The following is a 14741-nucleotide window of genomic DNA, read 5'->3' on the forward strand; positions in this document are numbered from 1 at the left end:
CTACAAACTCGCCAAGAGCCAGTAGAAATCAATCAATCTGCAACTAACCTGAAAGCAGGTGATGATCCCTTTAAATTCCTTCCTGCTGCTGAATTCATGTCCAGCTGCGCGTGCTAGAGAGGGCATTAGCTGGAGTGTTGAAGTCAGAGATGGCAGCGCGGAAGTCAAATCCACACTGCATGCTGATTGAATCACAATTTGTGTACTCTGCATACTTCCAGCACTAACAACCTACCCAAAATGGCGCCCGCGCAGCCCACACCAGAAGCGTGCACGTACACCGTGAACGCCAATTTGGACCTGAATCAGCACCTGTAGCGCCAGAAAAATGGGAGCTATGGAGCAGCATCTAGCGGCCAATAGGTGCTCAGGTCTCAAAATCCTCTCCCCTCTCTTCCAGGCAACCTCACCACAAAATAAAGCACAAGTTTATCATTCCAATTTTACATATATGGGACAGAGACAGGCCATTCAGCCCAACCAGTCTATGCTGACGTTTATGCTCCACTCGAGCCTCCTCCCATTCTTCCTCATCTAGCTCTATTAGCAGAACCCTCTATTCCCTTCTCCCTCATATGCTTATCTAACTGCCCTTTAAATGCCTCTATACTATTCGCTTCAACCACTCCCTGTGGTAGCGAGTTCCACATTCTCACCACTCTCTGGGTAAAGAAGTTTCTTCTGAATTCCCTATGTGATTTCTTGGTGACTACCTTATACTGATGGGCTGTAGCTTTGCTCTTCCCCACAACTGGAAACAGTCTCTCTGTATCCACTCTATCAAATGCTTTCATAATTTTAAGACCGCTATTAGGTCACTGCTCAGCCTTCTTTTTTCAAAGAGCAAAGAGACCCAGCCTGTTCATCCTTTCCTGATAGGTACAACCTCGCATTTCTGTTATCATCCTTGTAAATCTTTTATTGTAGTGCCTCCATATCTTGTTTTTAATAATAGAGACCGGAACTGTGCACAGCACTCCAAGTGTGGTCTGACCAAGGTTCGATAGAGAACCTGTTGATTGCAATTCCCCAGACTTCGCCCCAAGAGCCCTGGGCTTTGCAGACTGGGGACTGACATGCAATGCACTTTATTAGAATGCTTGCAGTAAACTCAAAAGGAAAGGCAGGCTCTTACCCTGATAGGGTTTCATCAAGCTGTGCTCCCGCTTCAGATACTCCTCCGTCCCCGAGTCAGCCTGGCCCTGACTGCGGGGAACCAGCCTGAGCAAAGCCAGCAACAGCAGCATCGGGCACAGAGCCCAGGCCGGCGCCATGTTGCAAAATTTGCACGCTTCGCCTGGGCCGCGTCAGAAGAAAATGCGCGCCGCCCCCCGCCGCATCTCATTGGCCTGCGCCGCCGTTTGCTTGCTGGTGATTGGCTGCCCCGCGCCGTCAATCACTCTCCGGGTTGGGGGGGGAGGACCCGGCCGCGCGCACCTCGGCGCCGCGTTCCATTTGGGAACCTCGCGCCCGCCCCGGCAGCCGATTGGCTGCGAGCCCGCCTCCGGAAAATGCTACACGGCAGCCGATTGGCTACGAGCCCGCGTCCAGAAAATGCTACACGGCAGCCGATTGGCTGCGAGCCCGCGTCCAGAAAATGCTACACGGCAGCCGATTGGCTGCGAGCCCGCGTCCAGAAAATGCTACACGGCAGCCGATTGGCTGCGAGCCCGCGTCCAGCCAATGCTACACGGCGCCCCACGTGGAGTCCTGAGCCAAAGCTCAGCTCAGCACCGGGACATGCGGGCAACCGAGTAGAAAACTGCTTCTTGCACAGCTTAGCATTCTCACCTACTATACTCCAGAAATAAGAAAGTTCCCACCATCCCCCCACTTCAATCTGTAATGTGAATAGAAAGACTTTGCATTTCTATAGCACCTTTCACTGCCACCGGGTGTCCCAAAGCGCTTTACAGCCAATTAAGTACTTTTTTTAAGTGTTGTACTGTAGCAAACGCAGCAGCCAATTTGCACACAGCAAGCTCCCACAAACAGCAATGTGATAATGTATCCATTGGCAGGATAGGCGCACCAATGTCTGTGTTCTTGCTCATGCCAACATTCCCAGCATCGAAGCTTTGACCACGCTCGATCAGCTCCGATGGACGGGCCACATCGTCCGCACGCCCGATACGAGACTCCCGAAATGAGCGCTCTACTCGGAGCTGCGGCTCGGCAAGAGAGCCCCAGGTGGGCAGAGGAAACGCTTCAAGGACACCCTCCTTGAAAAAGTGTAACATCCCCACCAACACCTGGGAACCCCTGGCCCAAGACCGCACAAAGTGGAGGAGAAGCATCCGGGAAGGCGCCGAACACCTCGAGTCTCTTCGCCGGGAGCAAGCGGAAGCCAAGCGCAAGGAGCGCACGTCAACCCAGCGCCCCACCCACCTGCCCCTTCAACCACCGTCTGCCCCACCTGTGACAGAGACTGTAGGTTCCGCATTGGACTCATCAGTCACCTGCGTACTCATTTTTAGTGTGGAAGCAAGTCATCCTCGGTTCCGAGAGACTGCCTAAGAAGAGAAGAGAATGACCATAAGAACCTAAGAAATAGGAGCCTGCTCCGCCATTCAATAAGATCATGGCTGATCTGATCTTGGCCTCAACTCCACTTTTCTGCCTGCTCCCCATAAGCCTCAACTCCCCTGTTCTTCAAAGATCTGTGTGTCTCAGTCTTGAATTTATTCACTGACTCAGCCTCCACAGCTCTCTGGAGTAGAGAATTCCAAAGATCCACGACCCTCAGGGAACAAATTCCTCCTCATCTCCGTCTTAAATGGGCGGCCCCTTATTCTGAAACTATGAACCCTAGTTCTAGGTTACCTCACAAGGGGAAACATCCTCTCAACATCTACCCTGTCAAGCCCCCTCTGAATCTTATGGGCTAAAAATTCGGAAATGGGGCGCCAAGCTCGCCTGGGCGCCGGAAGTCCCGCCCCGGAAGGAGCCGGGAGCGCCAGCGGAATATTCAGTTTGAGCGCCCCAAACGGAGGCAGGGTGCTGCTTCTTAAAGGGGAGGGGCCTGCACCAGCGCGATCTCCGATCGCGAGTGCCGGCAAAAGAGCCCGGCACCGAGAAGTGCCGGGCCCTTGGGACACAGCCGGCACTGCCCGGGGGGGGGGGGGGGGGGAATCAGGAGGCCGGGGAGGGCGGCGTGAGGAGGTGCTGGCAGACGACCAGCAAAAAAAATGGCCGCCCCGCACCTCCCCTTTAATTAGCGCCACTACCGCCACAGGTAGGCCCCCCTGAACCGATCGCGAATTGCGACTGGCACTCCGGGGGTGGGGGGCGACCCAATATCGCGTTTGGGGCGGTAGCGGGGCGCTGTGCACACCGATGACATCTTCGGTGGTGGCGTAGCGCTACAGGCTAACACCGCCATTAGCGCCCCGCTAAATTTCGTGGGAGGTGTGGCCAGTGGCGCTAAAACCACTAGGTGCCCTCTTTAGGTGCTAACTGGTGGCACAGCCCACCGAATTGCTAGGCCAATATGTTTCAATAAGATCACCTCTCATTCTTCTAAATTCCAATGAGTATAGGCCCTACCTGCTCAACCTTTCCTCATAAGACAACCCCTTCATCGCAGGAATCAACCTCGTGAACCTTCTCTGAGCTGCCTCCAATGCAAGTATATCCCTCCTTAAATAAGGAGACCAAAACTGTACACAGTACTCGAGATGTGGTCTCACCAACGCCCTGTACAGTTGTAGCAAGACTTCCTTACTTTTATACTCCATCCCCCTTGCAATAAAAGACAACATTCCATTTGCCTTTCTACTTACAGTACTTGCTGTACCTGCATGCTAACATTTTGTGTTTCATGTACAAGGACACCCAGATCCCTCTGTACCACAGCATTCTGTAGTTTCCATTTAAATAATAGATAATCTGTTTTCATAGAATCATAGAATGGTTACAGCACAGATGGAGGCCATTTGGCCCGTCGGGCCTGTGTCGGATGTTGGTTGAGGGATATATATTGGCCCAGGACACCGGGGATAACTCCCCTGCTCTTCTTCGAAATAGTGCAATGGGATCGTTTATGTCCACCCGAGAGGGCAGACGGAGCCTCGGTTTAACGTCTCATCCGAAAGACGGCACCTCCGACAGTGCAGTGCTCCCTGGCCCAAGACCGCACAAAGTGGAGGAGAAGTATCCGGGAAGGTGCCGAACACCTTGAGTCTCTTCGCCGGGAGCAAGCGAAAGCCAAGCGCAGGCAGCGCACGTCAACCCAAGCACCCCACCCACCCGCCGCTTCCACCACCGTCTGCCCCACCTGTGACAGAGACTGTAGGTCCCGCATTGGACTCATCAGTCACCTGCGAACTCATTTTTAATGTGGAAGCAAGTCATCCTCAGTTCCAAGGGACTGCCTAAGAAAAAGGAGTGTCAGCCTAGATTTTTGTGCTCAAGTCTCTGGAGTGGGACTTGAACCCACAACCTTCTGACTCAGAGGCGCGAGTGCGACCCACTGAGCCACAGCGGAGATGAAAATTTGAGGGGAAAGTTAAAATGACATCGCTGGCAGTTTCACTGAATGGTGTAAGAAAGACAGGTGCGAACATGAAAGGCCACATCCATAAAGATGCGGTCAAGATAGCTGACCTTTGAAGGCTAAAAAGCAATTAAGTGGAGACAAGATGTCCAGCATTTCAACTGCTTTTAACAGCTTTATTACCTAGGTCGCATTCCAAGGTATCTTTTAATTAGCATTCAGCAGTTTGAGTGATTGATTGAGGAGGCAGCTTACACATGTTTACATTAAGATTCGTAACCAATCCGTGAAGGTGCATGCGGGCCAAGATCCAATCAGGTTGCGGGAATGAATTGTGCATGAGGCTGCCATGCTTATTTGAATGTATAAAAATGTAGTGTTTGCTGTAACAATTTGGAGAAGTCTGGCTAAAGACAGAGCAGACTGTCTCCCCACTGGTGTAATAAAGACAACTTGACTATCGATCTGAAAACCTTGTGTCGAGTGTTGGTTTAAAATACTCCACAACAATTGGCGTCACGAACAGGATCTCCACATGGACGGGAGGCACGGGCGAGTGAAGCTGAGCCAAAAACATGAGTACTTTTAAATACCACGTACAGTTAGGGCTAGGCAACACCGTCTTGTGTCCACCACCCCCTTTGGAATCAAAGAACTAAAAGGTTTGAATCAATAAGCCAAGCGGTCTTGGGGTTCGGGTGAAACGCGCGGAAGTATAGGCGTGGTATGAGTTGCAAGTATTGCGTTAACTTTGGAGTAAAATTTTAAGCATACCTCTGACAACTCGAGTTGCAAGTAGTGCAGAAAGTTTAAGCATACCTCTGGCAACAAATCGCCAAAACAAAATTGTTGTAAGTATGGTCTCACTCTGCGAGAGTAAGCAAGAGTGGTACCTCTAACAACTTCAGTTGCAAGTATCGTCTCACTCTGCGAGAGTAAAGTAAGGGACGTACCGCTAACAACAATTAACCATGGGAAGTGAACAACTCGAGTGGGGACCGGTGGGGTCTCTGACACGCTATTTAGTGGACAAAAATAAAAGATTAATTGACAAAATGGTTAAAAACAATTGGCAACCAAACGACCCACTGGTAAAACAAAGAGAATGGTGGGCTAAAGAAACAACATTAAAGGAAGAAAAGGCCATTATTTTAGTGGCTCGCGTATATTATGAGTTGAGTAGACGTACTCGAATTTGGACCAAAACGGGTGTCAAAATTGTACCCGAGTACCAATAATTTAAGGAAGGGAATAAGGAAAAAAATTAAAGTTTTATTGACACAGATGCTATCAGTTTCTGTCCAAAACAAGTAAAATACAGGATTTGCTGAGTGAAAGGAATCTTAAAAGGAATGCTGGGATCTCAGTTTGTGTGAAAGTGTGTGTTAAAAGTGTGGAAGTTTTCGGTCTTTGAAAGTGTCTGTTGTGTTTGTTTTAGCTCCATCCACTCTTTTGTACAGAGAGCTAAAAGCTGTTTAACCCTTTGAAGACTTGTCTTGAATGATGGGCAAGCGTGCGCTGTTTTAAGTTTGTTAATTGTTTTACAAAAGATAAGCTTCAGCCTTGAAGTTACAGTTGCCAATGTGCCTGGAAGAAAATGAATTTGAATGTTTACAAGGCATGGGTGATTGTTTCTTTGTTAATGTGGCTATGGTTTCTTTCTTTTCCAAGTGATACTGGTTAGTTTAAAAATTTGATCTGGATTGAATTGGAGTTATTGAGGTTAATTAACCTATTAAAACCAGACTTTTATTGTGGCCACGGTGAAATTCTGGTTGGTGTAAATTTGTGTGGACCTGCTAAACACAAGCAAAATAAAGACTGTATCAGACAGAAGGAGGGCGGCTTGGGAAGCAGTATTGATACCCAAGGACAGATCAGTCCAGATTATAAGGGAACATAGAGTCAACCCCACAGAGGGAATGCTTTCGGAGGGCGACAGGACTGACACCGTATGAACTCATGACTGGACAAGCAATGTGTCTGCCGGAAGGAGTAGCATCTGGTAGCGAGGGACTAGGACTCTTAAAAGATAAAATTAGGAAGTACATACAAACATTGGATAATCAATTGAAGGAGCTCAAACAAGAAGTTAAAGAACAACAAGAGATAAAAATACACAAAAGCAGGGGGCCTTGGAGCCCCTACCCAAGGTGGGTGAGTAGGTATTTGTTAAAATATTGCCAGAGAGATCAGGATTCTCACCTAGATGGACCGGACCATTTGAGGTTATCATGACCAGCGATATGTGCGCATGTATAGATATGAGGGGAAAAGGGAGATGGAAACATTGGACCCAATTAAAACAATACAGCAATAACCCACCTGATCTTAAATCCCACAGGAACAATGGAATAAACACCGGAGATAAACTAACATCTGGTGACGACCAGGTTTCTGCTTAATTTACAGGGAAACTTCACCATGAAGATGGGATTGCTGCTGGGACTGAAAATAAGCGAAGGGACATCCCACATTACACGCCAAGTACATGATGAAGAAGCACGATGTTTTAATGGAACAATCACATTCGGAGTCTCATCCATGGCTCCCAATACACAGAAAGAAGAGACAAGCGAACCGAGGATGCTACAATGTCCAGATATGAAACCTGGACCTATGAATGGACTAGTATTATTTACCGAGGGAGAACAATTGTATGATAATGTGAGACACGAAATTGTACCGGTACTAATGAACTTAACCATGTTACAATGGCCAGGATATTGTGAAAGGTTTACTAAAACTAGAGAATTGTATGCATATATGATAAAGAATGTAATTAACCAAGCTGCTGATGTGACAGGGGCTACTAATTTCAGGGGACATGCTGCATTCCACCAAAGGATTAAGAGGAGCTTAGGAATCGATATACTTACAGGAATAAACATGGGAACATCGTTCATTAATGCCCTAGATATACAAGGAGTCCAGAGTAGTGTGAAACAACTACAAAGGGTAATACAACAGATTTTAGAGATGGAAACTGGTTTGGTTCGACAAGGATCAGAGTTAGGAGGACATGTGATAAGGAAATTACTTGAGGGAATCAAGGTTATAGAGGACCATGCTAGCATTATCAACAAACTAAACTATAGAGATGAGGAACAGGCAAAAGACGGGTTAGGGCGAGGCTTGTGTCATGCCTATGGCCAATGGATCACCGGACAGTTAAAACACAATCTGGCACAGACGCAGCGAGACAAGGTACCAGACTGGATTAACAGCTCACAGCTCCATGGCCTGAGCCAGAATCCAGGCCCTCTGAGCGCTTGCACCCTCAAAGGGATGACCAGAGTATATCCAGTGATACAAAAATGTAAAGCAGAAGTGACAGCAATGATAGGCATGGGAGTCCTGATACCAGTGGTGGGACTAGACACGACTCCATACCCACAGTTCCAGGTAACAAGCATAGGCATAGTGAGGGGTGAGACGTACCTCCAATACTATCCAATTGATACCTATGCCATCAGGAAGAATGGTACTATGAGAGGAGTCTCTCTAAACAGATGCCACGGGAAAGGCCCACATCTGGTAGGAGAAGGCCCTAAGGATGAGTGCGGCTATAATAAGACAGAGGGGTGTGTTATCACATGTTGACCACCATCACACCCGCTACGGATATAGGGGAGAAGGGGAGTATTGTATAGCCACCACAGAGACTGAGTACCAATATAGTAACCTTGTATGTGCAATCACAATGCCTAACTTCTGCTTTACGCCAAAGATCCCTGTGACAATTGGACACACCAGATTGGTGTATGTACATTCAAGGGAGGAGATAAAACTAAATGTGCCAGATAGTTTAAGGGACGAATTGGTCAATTATGAAGATCCGGTAGGGGCCCCAATACCCCGCCTGCAAGAGGATCTGCAAGAAATGAAAGAGGATTTAAGTAAGATGGTGAAACAATACATAGTGTTGCAAAGGAATCTTGGGGAATTAGAAAAGGACATAGAGGTAGAGCTACAGGAATTCCCATGGTATGAGAAGCTGTGGGATTGGGGAATGAATGTCAACATACACCCATGGATCCGCATCATTTCTCATATATTAGTGATGGTACAGTTAGTCATGGCTATAGGACGGGGAATAGCAGCATGCACCACTTGTAAAAAGAAATGGACCAAACAAAGAGCTAAAGCGATTCGGAAAGAGCTGGAAAACACAAGTTTGCTCTAAACATGATGGGTATGCAAGGCCTCCCGAACCAGCGACTGATCACCGCATGGGGTAGGAGGCACAGCGATGCTTATACATGTGGTTTAACTTGGGCAAGGGCCAAGTACCAAAAGGGGGGATTGCAGTGGGGAAAGAGTTAAAATGACATCACTGGCAGTTTCACTGAATGGTGTAAGAAAGACAGGTGCTAACATGAAAGGCCACATCCATAAAGATGCGGTCAAGATAGCTGACCTTTGAAGGCTAAAAAGCAATTAAGTGGAGACAGGATGTCCAGCATTTCAACTGCCTTTAACAGCTTTATTACCTAGGTCGTATTTCGAGGTATCTTTTAATTAGCATTCAGCAGTTTGAGTGATTGATTGAGGAGGCAGCTTACACATGTTTACATTAAGATTTGTAACCAATCCGTGAAGGTGCATGCGGGCCAAGATCCAATCAGGTTGCAGGAATGAATTGTGCATGAGGCCGCTATGCTTATTTGAATGTATAAAAATGTAGTGTTTGCTGTAACAATTTGGAGAAGTCTGGCTAAAGACAGAGCAGACTGTCTCCCCACTGGTGTAACAAAGACAACTTGACTATCGATCTGAAAACCTTGTGTCGAGTGTTGGTTTAAAATGCTCCACAACAAAAATGATGAGTGTTCTGAATTGGCCTCAAATGTTCGGCATAAATCCCTGCTGCAGATTAAGGATGGTACAAATTGCTGTTAGAAAGTTGCTTTTTGTAGAAAATGGTTATTTTTGTTGTTGCTAGTGTTATCATCAAAACTTCCTTCCACAAGCAAACTGATTAAAAAGAAAACCAAGTTCAAAATGGCAGGGCTATGGGGAAAGAGCAAGGTGAGTGAGACTAATTGGATAGCTCTTTCAAAGAGCCGGCACAGGCAGGATGGGCCGAATGGCCTCTTTCTGTGCTGTATGATTCTCTGACTCTATAAATTCCCCAAACTACTTCACATATACCTAGGAGTGAGATACAGCTGGAATCTAACAGAGGGGTTGTAGTCTTTAATGTACAGAGAATAATGGATGCCTGGGAATGCCTTACCATCTGGAATTGAATCAGATCCCTTCGCTGCCTTGTCTCACCTATCTCATGGGGCACTGATGACAATAGCAACACCATAACTAATGCCCGAGCTGAGGCCAGAGTTGGAGGAGGTTACAGAGGTAGGGCGTGTAGTGTATGTACCTTTAAGAGAGAACTACTTTTACAGCTCCTGTATACTGTAGTACCAGCAGTGACCACACCTGTATATAAGCCCTGAGCAGGCATCTGTACTGTTAGTTTTTAGACTACCCTCATCCAGTAAACACCTGTTGATTGTTCATCTGCAGTCTCCGTCTATTTATTGAAGAACACCATACCTTAAGATTCACGGATTTAATAGTGGCGACGAGGTCGATTCGAACCTACCTGCAACTCTGCATTTCCTCCCAAGGATTCGCTCCTGGAGGACAGTGGAAGAAGTCGAGGCCAGAAGCACGGGCGTCGACCACGAGCAACCGCCCAGTCATCCGGCAGAGAGTGAGCATCGCAGGGGAGGCTGTTGAGAGCTGGGCTTGGTTCTCCAGCCACGATGATCCAGCAACAGGCTGGCAACAGGTACAGCGCAGACCCTTCCCGGACAGCGGCGGCTGGAGCTGACCAACGGCACAGAAAAGGCCGAGCAGCGTCCACGGGGTAAGAGAGAGGGTAAAGCACACAGGGCGCAGCCGGGGGTTGAAGACCGAGCGGCGTCGATGGAAAACAAAAAGAGAGAGAGGGTAAAGCACAGCCGGGGGTTCAGGACCGAGCGGCGGCAACGAGAGAGGCACACAGGAAAACGCGCAGAGCGCAGCCAGGGCTCAAGGGCTGAGCAGCGAGCACGGGAGACGCCATTTCTGAAGCCGCAGCGGAGAAGAAGGGCGAGCGCGGGAAGAAAGGGAAGCGCGGGAGACGCCATTTTGAGCCAGCGGAGAAGAAGGGAGAGCGCAGGAGATGCCATTTTAGCCAGTCTAACCACACCCAGGGATGCCGAAGAGTGGCAGTGTCACAGCGTTCGACAATGAAGTCGAAGATTGGGTGACATATGTGGAACGCATTGAGGTGTACTGCAAGGCGAATGAAGTGCCAGATGCCAGGAAAGCACTGGTTTTGTTGAATTCCATGGGTGCAAAAACGTATGGCTTACTGCGAAACCTAATAACCCCAGAGAAGCCAGTGGATAAGGATTTCGAAAGCATAGTGGAAATCCTACAGGACCACTTAAGCCCCACACCGCTGCTGATAGCAGAAAGATTTAAGTTTCACAAAAGGAACCAGCATAAAGACGAAAGTAATGCTGAGTATCTAACGGAACTGCGCAAGCTATCGAAACACTGCCAGTTTGGAACGGGACTAGCAGATACGTTAAGGGACAAGTTTGTGTGTGGGCTTCAAAGTGAAGGAACCCAGAAATGGCTTCTATCAGAAAAGGATCTTACGCTGGAAAAGGCTTTCATTTGGCAAAGGGCAATGGATCAAGTCCTGCAAGGGATTCCAGGGACCCAGTGTTATTTGGACGACATCCTGGTCACGGGCGAAAATGACAGGGATCACCTCGCCAACCTGGAGCAGGTGCTCACTAGATTGAAGGAATATGGGGTCCGAGCTAATCGCCACAAATGCGAGTTTTTCCAGAAGCAGATCTCGTATTGTGGCCACGTTATTGATGAACAGGGGTTACATAAGTCCCCTGAAAAGATTGAGGCAGTAGTCAAGGCTCCAGCACCGGAAAATGTGCCACAACTGAGGTCGTTCCTCGGGCTGGTGAACTACTACCATAAGTTCTTGCCGAATTTGTCTACAGTATTACACCCACTGAACACCCTACTGCAAACGGGGGTACCATGGAAGTGGAATGACGAATGTAAATGAGCTTTCCAGAAGTGCAAAGAATTGATCACATCAAAAGAGGTGTTGGCCCATTTCAACCCAGCACTACCAATTCGGTTGGCGTGTGATGCATCACCCTATGGTATTGGAGCGGTGCTGTCGCACAAATTCCCAGACGGGTTGGAGAGGCCAGTAGCCTTTGCGTCTCGGTCACTAACCTCAGCCGAGCGCAACTACGCCCAGATTGACAGGGAGGCCCTCAGCCTAGTATGGGGAGTAAAAAAGTTCAACCACTATCTGCACGGGCAGAAGTTCACTCTGCTGACTGACCACCAACCACTTGTCTCCATCTTTAATCCAAAGAAGGGCGTTCCGGTGATGACTGCGCAACGGCTACAAAGATGGTCCCTTTTTCTAGGGGCGAACCAATATGAAATAGAGTATAAGGGCACGAAACAGCATGGAAACGCTGATGGGCTATCACGCCTGCCACTGCCTACTGTGGAGGAAGCACCAGCAGTGGACCCTGTCAAAATATTTTATTCGTCGATAATTGAACGCTTGCCAGTAACTAACGCGGATATAGAGAAGGAGACCCGAAATGTTCTGACACTGTCTCGGGTATATGATTTGACGGTGAAGGGATGGCCAACACATGGCGACTCACTGTTGCCAGCATTCTCATCCAGAAGAGAACAGCTGTCAGCGTGCCAGGGGACAGTGATGTGTGGATCCCGAGTGGTAATTCCACCCAAGTTAAGAGAGAGAGTGCTCAATGAGCTTCACGAAGGCCATCTGGGAGGGGTGAAAATGAAAAGCCTTGCTAGGGCTTATGTGTGGTGACCGGGAATCGATCAACAAATCGAGGACCTAACAAAGAGCTGCTCAGGATGCCAGAAGGTCGAAAATGCACCACCACATGCCCCTCTACACCCATGGGAGTGGCCGTCCTCTCCATGGCAACGGGTGCATATTGATTTTGCTGGTCCATTCATGGACTCAATGTTCTTAATAGCAGTGGATGCGCACTCGAAATGGCCTGAGGTGATCAAAATGTCCTCCACCACTACGGAGAAAACGATTGCAGTCCTACGGACCATATTTGCCAGGAACGGCTTGCCAGAGCAGATTTGCTCTGATAACGGACCACAGTTTGTGTCCGAAGAATTTCGGAAATTTATGAGAAGGAATGGGGTAAGGCATTACACATCCGCCCCGTATCATCCAGCCACAAATGGATTGGCTGAGAGGTTCGTACAAACCTTTAAAAAGGCAGTAAGGGCCATGTGCGATGATGACATTCCACTGCAGCATAAGGTGGACAATTTCCTGTTAGCCTACAGAAATGCGACACATGCAGTTACCAACCAGACCCCGGCCATGATGTTCTTTAACCGAAGGTTGAGATCTCGTCTGGATTTGCTCAGACCAAATGTGCGAAGAAATGTTGAGAATAAGCAATTCCAGCACATCAATGAGAAGCTGACAAGGAGCTTCAATGTAGGACAACCAGTCTTGGCCCACGACTACCGAACAGAGAAATGGCAACCCGGAACGATATGCACACGGCAGGGGCCACTAATGTACACAGTGGATGTCGGGGAGAACATTGTGAGACGCCATGTCGACCAGATCCTAGCATCACAGGAACGAGTCAACCCCATGTCTCGCGTACCTGGTGATGAACCCGACATACCGGTAGCATCTACCCCAGAAACAGTAGCATCGGAAAATGATGAACTCACTGGCGACAGGGGGGCAGAATCGCCTCCGCACCAAGAACAAGACACTCAGGAAAGGCGCTATCCAGAAAGGATCAGGAAGCCGCCCCAAAGACTGAATCTATAAATGGACTATTTCAGTAAATGTTGCATGTTAAAAGTGTTAACTGTTATTTGAATGTTATGGTACTGTTAATCTAAAAGGGGAGGAATTGTAGTGTATGTACCTTTAAGAGAGAACTACTTTTACAGCTCCTGTATACTGTAGTACCGGCAGTGACCACACCTGTATATAAGCCCTGAGCAGGCATCTGTACTGTTAGTTTTTAGACTACCCTCATCCAGTAAACACCTGTTGATTGTTGATCTGCAGTCTCCGTCTATTTATTGAAGAACACCATACCTTAAGATTCACGGATTTAATAGGGCGGGGGCGAGGCCATGGAGGCATTTGAACACATTCTGGCAATCAAACCTGGGACCATCTGGCCTGTGACTCAGTGCCACACCAGGTGGTGCCGGAACTCAGTCGAGCCATTGTAGGAACTTTGCTCCAGATACTGTAGGAGGCGTGATCTGTGTTGGGAATCTCCGCAGTCTCTGAATTTAGTGAGAATTCAACTAAATGTTGCACTGGAGGCTCTCAACAATCCCTGCATCTCAATTTGGCTGCCTTATGCCTCGGGAAAGTCCACTGGGGAATCACCCTGAACTGTGTGGTGGAGGGTGGTCAGACCAGGTACTAAGCTTGCTTGGTCAACTGTCCCTGGTTGGCTTGCCTACTGGAACCATAGTAGCTTACAGCTCAGAAAGAGACCATTCAGCCCATCGTGTGTGTGACGAATGGGCCATTTGCAAGCTGCCATGATCTCTTCCTGTGCCATTGCCCTCAAATAAGGTGGATGAAGCTGGGGAAAATTGATGGTGAAATCTTGAGCAAACAAGAGAATAATAGCTTTTGACATTTAAAAAAATGTAAATCATTGCCCATTCCTAGTTGCCTGGCAGTGATTATTTTTTTGAAACAACTGGGTGATTTGCTAGGCCACTTCAGACGACGTCGAGACACAACTAGATAGTGTAGCATCGGAGTCACGTGTAGCTCGGGTAGAGGTGCCAGGTTCTCCTTCCTGAAGGACATTAGTAACCAACTTGGTTTTTACAACAACCCAGCAGCTTTCATGTTTCCACGACTTGGCACAGTGGGATTTGAACACACGACTGCTGAGCTATTAATCTGGAACCATAACCACCTCAACTACGGCACCCAGGTCTGAATTTTGAACTATATTTGGCTCTATTTCCCGCCCAGTGCTAATTTTAGCAAAGAAGTAGTGGTGATATTTTTGGCTAACAAAGGCTGTTATTTATTGCGACCTTGGAATTCAAGTGAAAACAGCTTGAAACATCTTTGGATTAAAAAAAATATCTTCAATGGATAGGCTTCTCCGGCTCCAATCTTTTATTGAATCGTGTT

General features: G+C 48.0%; 1 protein-coding gene across 4 annotated transcripts in view; it reads right to left on the reverse strand.

Moving 5' to 3' along the window:
* The window catches only part of lman2la (lectin, mannose-binding 2-like a), a 42059-nt gene extending 40747 nt beyond the window's left edge, over window positions 1-1312 (reverse strand). Inside the window, exon 1 of one of the 4 annotated variants that reach the window (XM_085971280.1) lies at window positions 1136-1312. In XM_085971280.1, the coding sequence (XP_085827406.1) occupies window positions 1136-1274 (139 nt within the window). In that variant the 5' untranslated portion in view covers window positions 1275-1312. The remainder of the gene's footprint in view (window positions 1-1135) is intronic. The other 3 variants (XM_085971282.1, XM_085971281.1, XM_085971283.1) reach the window with 3 other exon arrangements.
* Window positions 1313-14741: the final 13429 nt, after the last annotated feature.

This window comes from Somniosus microcephalus, chromosome 30 (genome assembly GCF_052327205.1).
Source record: "Somniosus microcephalus isolate GS21.2 chromosome 30, FLI_Smic_1.0, whole genome shotgun sequence".
Classification (NCBI taxonomy): Eukaryota; Metazoa; Chordata; class Chondrichthyes; order Squaliformes; family Somniosidae; genus Somniosus; species Somniosus microcephalus.